Here is a 12,242-nt window from a genome sequence, read left to right as displayed (position 1 = left end):
TTCATTGGAAGGACTGATGCTGAAGATGAAGCTCCAATACTTGGGCAACCTGATTCAAAAAGCCAACTCATTGGAAAAGACCCTGATGCTGGGCAAGATTGAGGGCAGGAGGAGAAGGGGACAACAGAGGATGAGATGGTTGGATGGCGTCACGGATCAATGGACAGGAGTCTGAGCAAATCCTGGGAGACAGTGAGCGTGCTGCAGTCCACGGGGTGGCAAAGAGATGGACACGAATCAGTGACTCACACAAATGCCCCTCTCTCAGAACCAGGGTCCCTGCAAGGGCACCATCACCCGCCTACTACCTCAAGGTTAGGAAACAACCACTTTCTTTCCATCACTTTTTCAAAACAGCACTGTAACTTTTAAAAAAACCTGCTTTTGTAAACTTGCTAAAGGGGTAGCTCAGACAGTAAAGAATCTCCCAGCCGATGCAGGAGACCAGGGTTCAATCCCTGGGTCAGGAGATTCCCTGAAGGAGGAAATGGCAACCCACTCCAGGATTCTTGCCTGGAGAATCCCCCAGACAGAGAAGCCTGCAGGGCTACAGTCCACAGGGTCACAAAGAATTGGACACAACTGAGTGACTAACACTTTCACTTGCAAACAAACCAAATGCCTCTGAGGACCCATGTTCTCCAGGGAGTTATGTTAGGACAGTAACAGCATGTGAAATGACCATTTACAAATGACCAAGGGATTTCAAGCGCACTAGATTACGCTCAGCTAGTGACATAGCCTGAACAACTTGAAAACAAAACAAAAACTCCCCACGTAAGCATGGGAAACATGAGTTCATTGGAAAAAAAGATTTTATTTTACCATAAAAATGCAAACTGGAATAAACACCATCTCTCCTAAGGTGGACATTACAGCTATTTTTAAGTATTTCCGAGCTTCCCTTGGAGAAGCTGACAATTATAAAATTCAACAAGTTTGCAGCCTTAAATCTGAAACGTTCCAAGTAAAAATAATTTAGCAAAACGGCTTCTTAAAAAAACCACACAGGCTAACCTTGACTAGAAACCAAAGCTAATTTTAAACCAGCCTGCTTTTTTGTTTTATGCTGAATGACTTGAGTTTGTAAAAAGCGAATGTTTGGGACCCCCGTGTACCACCTGACGCTTTTCTGCTGTATGCTGAATGACTTGACTTGGTAGAAAGTCAATGTTTGGGACTCTTCTGTACCCCGTCTGCACCAGCCCACGCCCGTAAAGAGTTTCCGTGTTTCAGAGCACGCAGCTTCCTTCCGGTGACTTAATCGCGTCAATAGCCACTTGCCTTTGGCATCCCACCCAAACTTCATTCCCGACAGGTTAACCCTACAGAAAAGGGGGAAAACGAAACAAAAAACAGGAAAAACAAAAAACAAACCAAAGACCTCCAGCGAGAGGCTTCCTGCTCTTAATGCCCGGTGGGGCCGTGGCTGCCGGACTGGAAGCCGGTACGTCCCCGTCACTGCGGCCTGGCTCTGCTCCTGAGGCCAGGACACGGCGTCTCCTTGCGGTGGCCCGATGCCGCGCAGCTGGTCTGGCTGCGCCCGGCGGGGTCTCCGATGCTCAAGGCTCGCAGCCCCGTGAGCTTCTCCTGATCCAGGGAGGACCGGCGACATTAAAGCGACTGGGTCAACAGTTTGATGGGAAACCGAAGCTCGTGATCACGAGCCCGACGCACTAGGGCCGCGGCCTGGAGAATGAATACTCTGGACGAAAAGCCTGGGGCCCTGCGCTCCTCACCGGGACGCTCCCCAGGCGCCCGTGGCACGGCCGGTCTCCGGGAAGGCGGCCCCGGGGCGCGCGGCCTGCATTACCTATTCCAGGCGCTGCGGTGGCGGCCGGCGGAGCCCGAGCGCGGCCTGTCGTCGCCCCGCCGATGGCGGCTGCGCTTCCGGCTGGAGCTAGCCCTGCGGTCCCGCTCGCGGCCACGGCTCTGGCTCTTCTCCCGCCGGCTGCGCCGCTCTCGGCTGCGGCTGCGGGACTTGCGGGAGCGGCCGCGCTCCTCGGGGCTGGCACTGCGGCCTTGGCGCGAGCGCTTGCGGTGCGCCCGCCGCTCCCTGCGCGGCCTGCCGTCCTCCCGGCTGCCTGCCCGCCGCCGCGGCACGCTGCGCTCCCGCTTGTGCCTGTGCTCGCCATCGCCGCCGTCGTCCCGGCCCGCCCCGCCGCCGGCCCGGCCGCCGCCCCCGCTGGGCTCCCGGTTGCACTTGTCTTGCTCGGAGCGCGCGTCCTTCCGGGGCGCACTCGGCTCGCAGGCGGCAGGCGCGGCCTTGGGCTGCTGGGTGTTGTCCGGGATGCAGGCCAGCACAGCGGGGCACCTCTTCTCCGAGTGGCCCTCATCCGGGCCTCGAGGGTCCTGCCCCTCCTTGCCCGGAGCCGCCTCCTCCTGGGGGGCGGCAGGGGCAGCGGCGGCGCTCCCGTTCAGGTTCTGGGAGGCGACCGGCCGCACCGCGGGCTCCCGGTCCCGGGGCGCAGCGCCAGCCGAGGCGGACACGGTGTGCAGGATGTCCAGCACCGGCCGCAGCAGATCGGCGGGGGAGGCGGCGCCCGACTCGGCAGCGGTGGCACGCGGCTCGTCTGCCTTCTTGCTGAGCAGCAGGCTGAGCAGACGCGCACGCAGCTCACGCTCCCGCCGCTGCAGGCCCAGCGCGCGCTCCTTCTCCTCCTCCACACGTCGCAGCTCGGCCTCCTGCAGCCGCCGCCGCTCCTCCAGTTGCTGCAGCCGCAGGCTCTCCTCCTTGTGCTCCTGCTCGTGCAGCTTGGCGGCCTGCGGGACAGAGCGGGGCGGCGGGGCATGAGCCGGGCTCTCAGCACAGGCGGGCGCTCCCAGGACGGCCCGGCTGGAGCGCGGCCCGCTGGGTCCAACCACACCGGGAGTCCTGCGACCGGCATCCAGGGCTAAGTCCGGCCAACCTCCTGGGCACAACCCTGGGGACGGGCGCCTATCGGGGGCCGGGCCCCTCAGGGTGGCACACTCGGAGGCCACCATCACCAGCCAGGAGGATGCCTGGCAAAGCTCCTGGGCACAAACTTGGCGGGGGGTGGGGAGGGTGGGGCGCCTCTCATGCCTCCAAATGGCATGCTCGCAGACCACGATCGTCAGCCAGAAGCAAGCCCGGCAGATTCCCAGCACAGCCCTCGTGAAAGGGGCCCCTCTCGGGCGGACCAGGCCTCTCCGGGTGGCACGCTGGGAGGCCACGATCGTCAACCAGGAGCAAGCCCGGCAAACGTCCTCGGCACAGCCCTGGGTGGGGGGGCGCCTCGAGGGCGGCCCGGGCCCTCCGGTGCACGCTCCCTGCCACGTGGGCCCCAGATTACTGTGCGGACAGTTGACATCCCGCGTGGGTGTGGGAGGCGTGGAGGCCTGGCCTGCTCGGGGTCTTCAACGTTCACCACGCAATAAGAACACGCGGCCACAGCTCTCGGCGCGCACGCTGCTCTCCTTCCCGCGGACTGGCCACAACTGTAACCAGATGGCAGGTGAGGGTCGCCCCGCGCCTGCCTGGGCTCCACGCGCGCCACCCGTACAGGGCGGCAGGGACCCTCCAGCTTCACGGCAGTAGGGGCAGGAGCACAGCCTGGCTCCGAGGACTGCCATGCGGACCGCGCCTCGTCTGGGGCCCGCCCTGTCCTCCCGGGCGGTCGGGGACGCCTGGCCTGAAAGACACCGGCGCCATGGGCTCGGCGGGAGCGCGAAGAGAGTCGTGGGGCCAGGCGGGGGCCCCTCCATCGCTTGGGGAAGCCCGGCCACCCCGAGGCTGCGGCGCCGGGCCTCGGAGGCCTGGTTGCAGGGACGCAGACCCACAGCGCTGCCATTTCTTCGGGGTACAGCCCGGGCCTGGGGCAACACGGGGCGCTGCAACCGCGGTCCCCCGCGACAAACGCCATCCCCGGGCTAGAACCCGGTGCCAGCGAGGAGCGGCACGTCCGTGAAGGCAAGGCCTCCCAAGGGCCGATCCTCCCTGAACATCCAGGCATCCCTATGGGCTGGCAGGCCATGTGGGTGGGGCATCCCCAGGGTAGGGCATCCCTATGGGCTGGCAGGCCATGTGGGCGGAGCTTCCCAGGGGCGGAGCATACCCGTGGGCAGGTCATCCTTGGGGATGGGGCATCCCTATAGGCTGGCAGGCCATGTGGGCAGGGCCTCCCTGAGGGTAGGGCATCCCAAAGGCCGATCCTCCCTCTGTACCAGGCATCCCTGAGCGTGGGGCACCCCGCAGTGGGTGGGGCGCCCATGGATGTGGGTCATCCCTCAACGCGGGCAGTCGCTGTGGGCGCGCCCACCCTGTGGGCGGAGCCTCCCGAGGGTGGGGCGTCCCGGGGCGGGCGGTCCCTGTGGGCGGAGCTTCCCGAGGGCGGGGTGCCCCGGCGGGCGGTCCCTGTGGGCGCCACTCCCCGTGGGCGGAGCTTCCCGAGGGCGGGGCGTCCCGGGCGGCGGTACCTTGGCGCGGCTCAGCAGCTCGGCCACCAGCCGGAGGGACTGCAGGTTGCGCTGGGCCAGCAGCAGCTTGCGCTCCTCCAGCCGGATCCTCTCCTGCAGCTTGCGCTGCTCCTCCGCCTGCAGCTTCTCCAGCTTCTTCTGGCTGCGCCGCAGCTCGCGGTCCCGCTGCTTCTGCTCGCGCCTCCGCAGCTTTTCCTCGCGCTTCCGCTCGCGCTCCTGTTCCTCCAGCTCCTTCTGCTTCCTGCGCGGGCGGGCGGGACACGACGGCTCCGTGAGGGCCATGGGGCCCGGGCTGGCGATCGCGGCACTTGGCTCCTTAGCGCTCTGTCCGCACAGACATCTCAGCCACGGCCGACGACCCCAGGAGCGAGGCGCGCACAGGGCGAAGTTTTCCCCATGTTTCCAGGGAGAGCCTGGCTAAACCCAACCCCAGCCCAGACAACTGAACAAGGCTGATGCGTGGGAAGCGGAGTTTTTCACCAGATCCAGCTGCTCCTACAGGGACCACAGCAAACGAACCAGGACGGGCCTCAGCAGCACAGGGAGGAGGCCCTCCACCACGGGCACCACACGGGCACAGCCCGAGCGCTGGACAGGCCCTGCTCCCAATGCACGAGAGACCCGTGCCCTGGGGTTTCCCATCCCGAGCCCCCAGCCCCAGAGCTGGAGGGGAGCAGGAATGCACCCGGTGGCAGGAAGGTTCTAGAAGCACCCAGCTACTGGAAGCCCCCAACAGAGCACACTGCATGACGTTTAATGGGACTTGCAGAAAAGGCACACGCTCAGTGACACAAAGCCTATCTGGCTTGCTCTGGGGAGGGGGGTGTCCCCCAACGGAGGGGCCCCACATCACGCACCCCTGGGGAACCCCTGTGAGGTCACCGCGTAGATAGCACCTGGAGACAGTGGCGGTTCCGTAAGCATCCGCACCGCACCGGCCAGCTCAGGCCCAACGGCACCCTGTCCTCAACCAGCAACCAGGACCCCGCACGGCTGGGAGGGATCCAACCTCCAGGGGCGGGAAGACCAATGAGCGTGTCCTCATGGAACACTCGCACCCCTCAGTCTTAACTTTCAGGCCAGGGGCAGGGGCAGGGTGGGCACAGCAGAGAGGCAAGGCTGCCCTGGACAGCATGTGGCACGGGGATGCCAGGGCCAGGAAGGATACTCTGCAGAAGAGCCGGCATCACTCCCAGGGTGCCAGGTCAGCAGAGAAGCAGCACTGGACAAGGAGGCCGGAGGACCCAAGCTCCAGCTGTGGAGGAGGCCGGGCCACGCAGGGAGGCAAGGCGGCTCGCGAGAACGCTGGCATCCAGGAGGCCACACAGCAGAAGGTCTCCCGCAGCAGGGATCGGTGAGAGGGGCTGCCGCTCAGACTGCTAGTCAGGGGCCCTGAGTGCCCAGAGCCCTCAGCCGTCCAGCTAAGGGCCCGTGACCAGGAACAGGACTGCTGCAGGCCACGCTGTACCTCATTAGCAGCGAAGGACCAACTCGGTCGCCCCTGACGAAGGACAAGACGCCCAGGCTCCCGGGCTGGCCCGCAGGCTAACAGTGAGGCCAACTGGGCTTGGACACACAGCCCTGCACACCCAAGGGCCTCCCGGGCACCCACGGGCCAGGCTTTCGTGCCAGGCCAGCCAGGCCCAAGCTCCCCAGCCGCGTCAGAGGTGCCGCCCCGCCGGCTGCGAGCTGCTCTCCCCCACGACGCCCCTTGCGCCTGAGCTCAAAGGCCGCCCTCAGGGCGCTTTTCCCCGCAGTAATGTGAAGGTGGAGAAAAGTGCCTGTCCCAAGACCCTAGAGAGGCCTCGGGGTAAGCTCTGTGACGCCCTAGAGAGGCCTCGGGGTAAGCTCTGTGACGCCCCAGAGAGGCCATGGGGTAACCTCTGTGACGCCCAGCTCAGGGACTGCGGACAAGGTTGATTGTGGAAGAGAGAAGATGGGGCCTGCCTGGGACCAGGACCTGTGGTCCGCATGCCGCCGGAGCTCCCTGGTTCAGCCTGTGGCAGGCATACCGACCCTAGGGCCTCGTCCAGTGTGAGATCCAAACTGCTCCCCGCTTGCGGCCGCCACCTGAGGCCCGGCACGAGGCCAGGACACCCCGCCCTCTCCGGGCATCTGTCCTCTCTGCAGCCACGGCCTCACTCCGAGGCTCCCGACCCCGTGTCCACATCCTGGCCAGCTGCCTGCACAGAGGCCGGCACCATCCCCAGCACCTGCCGCTCTGGAAATGGGTTCCGGGGCAGACAGGGGAAGCACTGACCCCAGAGACAGGCCCAAATCCACGTTAGTGACCATTGGAACCACACAGGAGCCCCAAGGCCGGAGCGACACGCAAGTCAGGTCAGCCCAGACACACACACACAGGCTGGTGAGGAATGAACCCCAGACCACACACGCCTGAGACTCAACACTGCAAAACACACAAGAGAAACCCTGCCCATCGCTCACACGGACAAGTGCGGAGAAGAAACACCCAAGCGCAGGAGGCACGAGGGGGCGCCAGGGGCTGCTGCTCCCTTCCCAGAATGCAGCTCTTCCACAGGCCAGCTTGCCTGCGGGGCTCACAGGGCGCCAGGCTGAGTCCCTTCAGTCCTGCCCCACCCTGCGGCACCACGGACTGCAGCCCGCCAGGCTCCCCTGTCCACGGGACCCTCCAGGCCAGCACACTGGAGTGGACTGCCCTTTCCTTCTCCAGAGGATCTTCCCCACCCAGGATCGAACCCACCTAAGTCCACTGCCCTGGCAGGCAGGCGGGTTCTCCACTAGCGCCAGAACGTAAAAGCGGGAGACAAAGGTCGTGACCCAAGACGCCTGACTGTTACTTTACAGGACTTCTAAATATCTCTTGTTAGGAAAAGCCGACAATACCCTCATTTCCTTACTTCACTTTAAGGCGGCCTCAGCCTGAACGCCAAAAGCCTGTAAGATGGACAAAAATTGCGTGCCCGCGTCGGCAGGTGGTGCAAGGCGCCCCGGCAGGCTCAGCGGGAAGGCCTAGCGGGAACGGGCGGTGCCCTGGGGGTGGGCCGCAGGCCCGCACTCCCACTGCGTCCCCCGAGGGGACAGGCGCGGGGACAGGCGCGCACGCGCACAGGCCCGCGGAGCCCGGCCCGCAGCACACACCTCTCCTCAGCCCTCTGCCGCTCCTCCGCCTCCTTCTCCCGCCGTTTCTGCTCCTCCCGCTGCTGCTCGAGCTCCTGAAGCTTCTGTCTCTCAAGCTGCCGCTTCTTGATGGAGGCGTCGCTCAGGTGTTTGGTGGAATCGAAAGACACCTTCGGAGGCAGGGCAGGGTTAGGACGAGCTCGCACTGTCCTGCACACGCAGACGGCCCTGCGCTCAGCAGGCGGCCTGCCTCAGACTCACCGCAGAGAGCGGGCTCCCCTAACGCCCTTGACCGGGAGGACCTCGGGACTAGAGGGCAGGGCTCGAAATGAGCGCTCGGGACCCCAGCCCTTCCAGGACGGCCCCTTCCGCCGGCAATACAAGCGCGCATAGAGGCCAGCGCTGCCTGCCCCGGCGCCCGCGAGAGCGTGGCTCCTCCCCTCCTGCGGTGGGGCGCCCCCACTCCCTGCGGCCAGCTGCCTTCACCTCCCAGCCCCGAGGGCCCCGGCTCCTCCACCAGCCTGGCGTGGGAAGCCAGCACAAGCCAGAGTCCGCGGCAATGATGGACAGCGCCCTCTCATTTCAAGGGGGGCTGCGAGAGCGTTCCACTGCTCCCCACGTTTCCTGAGACACAGACTCTGCGCCCGCAGCGTGGGGGCCCCAGGCAGCCCTCCCATGCCCGAGGCCCTGCAGCGCAGCCCTCCCCGCCCGCACCTTGATGTTGCAGGCCACAGCTGCCCCGCCCCCATCCCCCACTCCCCACCTTGATGTCTCCCACCCCCCCACTCCCCACCTTGATGTCCCCCGCCCCCCCATCCCCCACTCCCCACCTTGATGTCCCCCGCTCCCCCATCCCCCACTCCCCACCTTGATGTTGCAGGCCACAGCCTTGCCGTCCTCGCCCTTGAACATGAGCTTCATGCCACGCAGCGCGCTCATGGCCTGAATGAAGCCGGCGTACTCGCGGTACTGCACGTAGGCCTCAAAGTTGAGGTGGCCGCCGAAGCTGAACGTGTGGAAGTTGCGGCCTGTCATCTCCTCGCGGTAAGGGTCCAGCATGGGGATGTCCACGTTGCGGATCTCACCAAAGCGCTCGAACACACGCACCAGCACCTCCTCGCTCGGCTTCTCCGAGCCCGACTCCTTCAGCGAGAACCACTTGCACGGCAGCCCCTCCAGGTGGATGGTGTCCGGCCGCTCGCCCGGCAGCGTCTCGTTCATGTCCTTGGCGTCGCGGAAGAAGGAGTCCCAGTCGTGGCGCGTGGGGAAGTCGACCTTGAACTCTGCAGCACGCACCTTGAGGATGTCGGAGAAGCCGCTCAGCTTGATGGTCTTGCCGTCCAGGCAGGCCAGGAAGGACTTGACGAGACTCTTGTTCTCCACCTCACCCTCGAAGCGGATGAAGTCCATGGTGCTCTTGGAGATGCGCAGCGTCGAGAACTGGTGGTGCTGCACCATGCCCTTCAGCCGCTCCATCACCTCCCAGTTGGAGATGGACTTGCCCGGCTGTTTCAGCTGCGGCAGTGCCACGCTGATGGTCATCTTCGTGATGGGCTTCAGGTACAGGCCGTACGGCGGGCACAGCTCCACCGCCTCAGACGTGTCGTGCACGATGGTGGCCGCAGCCATAGCCGGGACCTTGGGCCTGAAACACAAGATGCGCACGCCTTGTTTCCATGGCCGGCCCGGTGTCCCACCCCCAGGCTGGCCAGCACACGGGCCCGGGGCAGGGAGGCCCATCTGCCCTCTGCTTGCCTGACACACTGGTCGCTTCGTCAGGGAAGGCCCCTCAGCCCCTCAGGGTTAGTTGCTCAGTCGTGTCAGACTCTCTGGACCCCATGGACTGCAGCCCGCCAGGCTCCTCTGCCCGTGAAATTCTCCAGGCAAGAATACTGGAGTGGGTTGCCCTTCCCTTCTCCAGGAAGGGGTCTTTCCCACCCAGGGATCGAACCCAGGGTGTCCTGCATTGCAGGCAGATGCTTTACTGTCTGAACCACCAGGGACGCCCCAGCCCCTGACATGTGGGCCCTTTTAACTGGATTACACAAATGCAGGGGAAAAAAGGATGGGTTTGCAAAACAACACTTGCCTGCCCCAAGCCTCCATGGGCACTGAGCTGCCCCCAATAGCCAGAGGCAGCTCCACCAGTGCTGGGGTGGCGGGAGCCCAGATGGGCAGGGTCCCTGCCCTCGGGGTGCGGGGGACAGGCCACCTCCGTGGAGGCTGCAGAGATGCCTCACCGGGGAAGGGACAACCCACACGAGCACCTGGGAAGGTCTGTGCAGGAGGAAGCCCGCAGAAACAGGAAGGAACTTTCAGGCTGAGAGAACGGCTAAGGACCGTTGACTTCAGTATCTCTACCACGGGCAGAAGCACCTTCTCTGTGTCCAGATAAAACTATCAGAGCTGCAGGGCCTCTCGGAAGCCGCGGACGGGGAGCTGACTGGGCTCTCCTCCCCCTCAACCAGCTTCTCCCTACCGGTCGGACAGGTGCCTACTTCCGCAAAGCAGGGCCAGACCTGACCCATGGACAGCACACAGTAATGGAGATGGCCTTGGGCTGTGCGCCCGCCCACCAGATAGCTCTGAAAGCTTCCGAGGGGCCTGGGTTCAATCCCTGGGGCGGGAAGATCCCCTGGAGGAGGGCATGGCAACCCACTCCAGTCTTCTTGCCTAGAGAATGCCACGGACAGAGGAGCCTTGGTGGGCTACAGTCCACGGGGTCACAAAGAGTCACGACTGAGTAATTAAGCACACACACACACCCAGACCCGGGAGAAGCTGCAGGGACTGGGGTGGAGAGGTCCCAGCTGGAGGAAAGAGCCACCTGGCCCGGATCTGGGGCACGAGTGAGGGGGCTCAGCCTGGGCTGAGAGTGGCGATATCCCCCCTCCACCCGCAGAAAACCTCAAAGACCTCAGAGAGGACTGGAGTCAGAGACCCCGGAAGCCCACTGCCTACTAGGAACCCTGGAGATTCCCATCTTCCCTGGTCGCCCAGCTACCCCTGCACCCTGGGGAAGACCCCCAGCCCCTTCGCTGCACACACCACCCCCAACACACCCCTGGCAGCCCCTCACGATCCCCATCGCCTCCACCCATCCAAATGCTCACCCAACTGCCCCAACTCCCACCTTCTCTCTCCCCAGCCACCCCCTGTGGCTCTGGTAACGCCCTCCAACCTCCAGTAATCCCTAGCTTCACCCCCAGCCCCGGTACAGCCTGCTTTCCTCCGACCCTGGTGGACCCCGATTCGCCTGCACGGGCCCTGTCCACCGCCCCCACCCCCGCAGCTCCCTAGAGACCTCCCCTCCTCTGCTCAATCACCTTTGTCCCCTCTCCCAAATCCCCCCAGAAGACCCCCCCCCGCTGCTCTCAGCACCCCCGGGAGACCCCCGCAGCCCCCGGTTGTCCGTCACCCCCAAGCCCCTCAAAGGCTTTCGACCCCCAAAGCCCACACCCCCAAGTCCCCAGACCCCCACTCCCAAGTCCGCAGGCCCAGGACACCCGCGCCCCGGCCGTCCCGGGAGACCCCCTCAGCCCCCGCCCCCCGGTTCTCCGTCATCCCCAGGTCCCTCAAGGGCTCTCGACTCCCGAAGCCCCCGACCCCAAGTCCGCAAGCTCACGAGACCCGCCTGCCCCGGCCGTCCCGGGAGACCCCCTCAGACCCCGGCCCGCGGCACTCCGTCACCCCCAGGCCCCTCAAAGGCTTTCAACCCCCAAAGCCCGCGCCCGCAAGTCCCCAGACACCCCGCTCCCAAGTCCGCAGGCCCACGAGACCCCCCGCCCCGGCCGCCCCGAGAGACCCCCGCAGCCCCCAGCCCCCGGTTCTCCGTCACCCCCATGCCCCCAGCGCCCAGGCCCCTCAAAGGCTCTCGACCCCCGAAGCCCGCAGGCCCACGAGAGCCGCGCCCCGGCCGCCCGCCCCGCGAGGCCGCCCTCCCCGGCCCCCCGACACCCCGGGGTCCCTCGCGCCGGCGGGCGGGGCCCCGCCCACGTACCAGGCCGCCGCCGCCCTGGCCCCAGCGCTCCCGCGGGCCTCCGACGACGCCGGCAGGCCCGGCCTCCCCGCCCGGCGCCGCCGCCGCCACCGCCGTCCGCCGGAGGCGCCCCCGACGCGACCCGCTGCCGCCTCCTCTGCCGCCACCGCCCGCCCCTGTGACGCATTTCCGCTTCCGCCGCTCGGGCCCGCGGAAGCTGGCCGCGCGGCGGATCCAGGTTTCTCCTCCTGGCCATGGCCCCGCCCCCCAGAGGCGGGACTTCCGGGGCGGCCGTGGGTGGGGTCGGCCGGCCCGGGCTTTGCGGTGCGCGTGCGCGAGCTCGCGCCCTTCCCCCGCCCCGCCCCGCCCCCAACCCTGCTACCTGTTTTCAGGTCCAGGCAGAGGCCTCACCTGGGGCCCCAGCGTGAAGGCACCAGACTCAGGACTCAGGCCAGCTGTGTGGGGTACACTGCTATTATAGTTATGCGTCGCACATAAGATATAATATCACTTCATTATGAACTATGACAAATGCATATTTATTAATTACTGATTTAATTCCTTAGAAGTATGGACTGCTTGTATGACATTGTTATATTATGCTATAATGTAGCATACATATAATGTAACGGGGCTTCCCTGGTGGCTCCATTGGTAAAGAGTCCGCCTGCAATGCGAGACACCTGGGTTCAATCCCTGGGTTGGGAAGATCCCCTGGAGAAGG

General features: G+C 65.1%; 1 protein-coding gene across 1 annotated transcript; it reads right to left on the bottom strand.

The window, feature by feature from the left end:
- Positions 1-797: 797 nt before the first annotated feature.
- On the bottom strand, positions 798-11,698 carry AKAP17A (A-kinase anchoring protein 17A). Its single transcript, XM_025275946.3, has 5 exons — positions 11,540-11,698; positions 8,407-9,184; positions 7,561-7,709; positions 4,438-4,678; positions 798-2,763 (listed from the first exon to the last, which is right to left on the bottom strand). Exons 2-5 carry the CDS (start codon positions 9,166-9,168, stop codon positions 1,810-1,812), a joined length of 2,106 nt encoding a protein of 701 aa, XP_025131731.2. The 5' UTR covers positions 9,169-9,184; positions 11,540-11,698; the 3' UTR covers positions 798-1,809.
- Positions 11,699-12,242: the final 544 nt, after the last annotated feature.

The sequence above is a fragment of the Bubalus bubalis genome, chromosome X (assembly GCF_019923935.1).
Source record: "Bubalus bubalis isolate 160015118507 breed Murrah chromosome X, NDDB_SH_1, whole genome shotgun sequence".
Taxonomy (NCBI): Eukaryota; Metazoa; Chordata; class Mammalia; order Artiodactyla; family Bovidae; genus Bubalus; species Bubalus bubalis.
The sequence above is the reverse complement of the archived record's forward strand: the minus strand, read 5'-3'. Positions and strand labels throughout refer to the sequence as shown.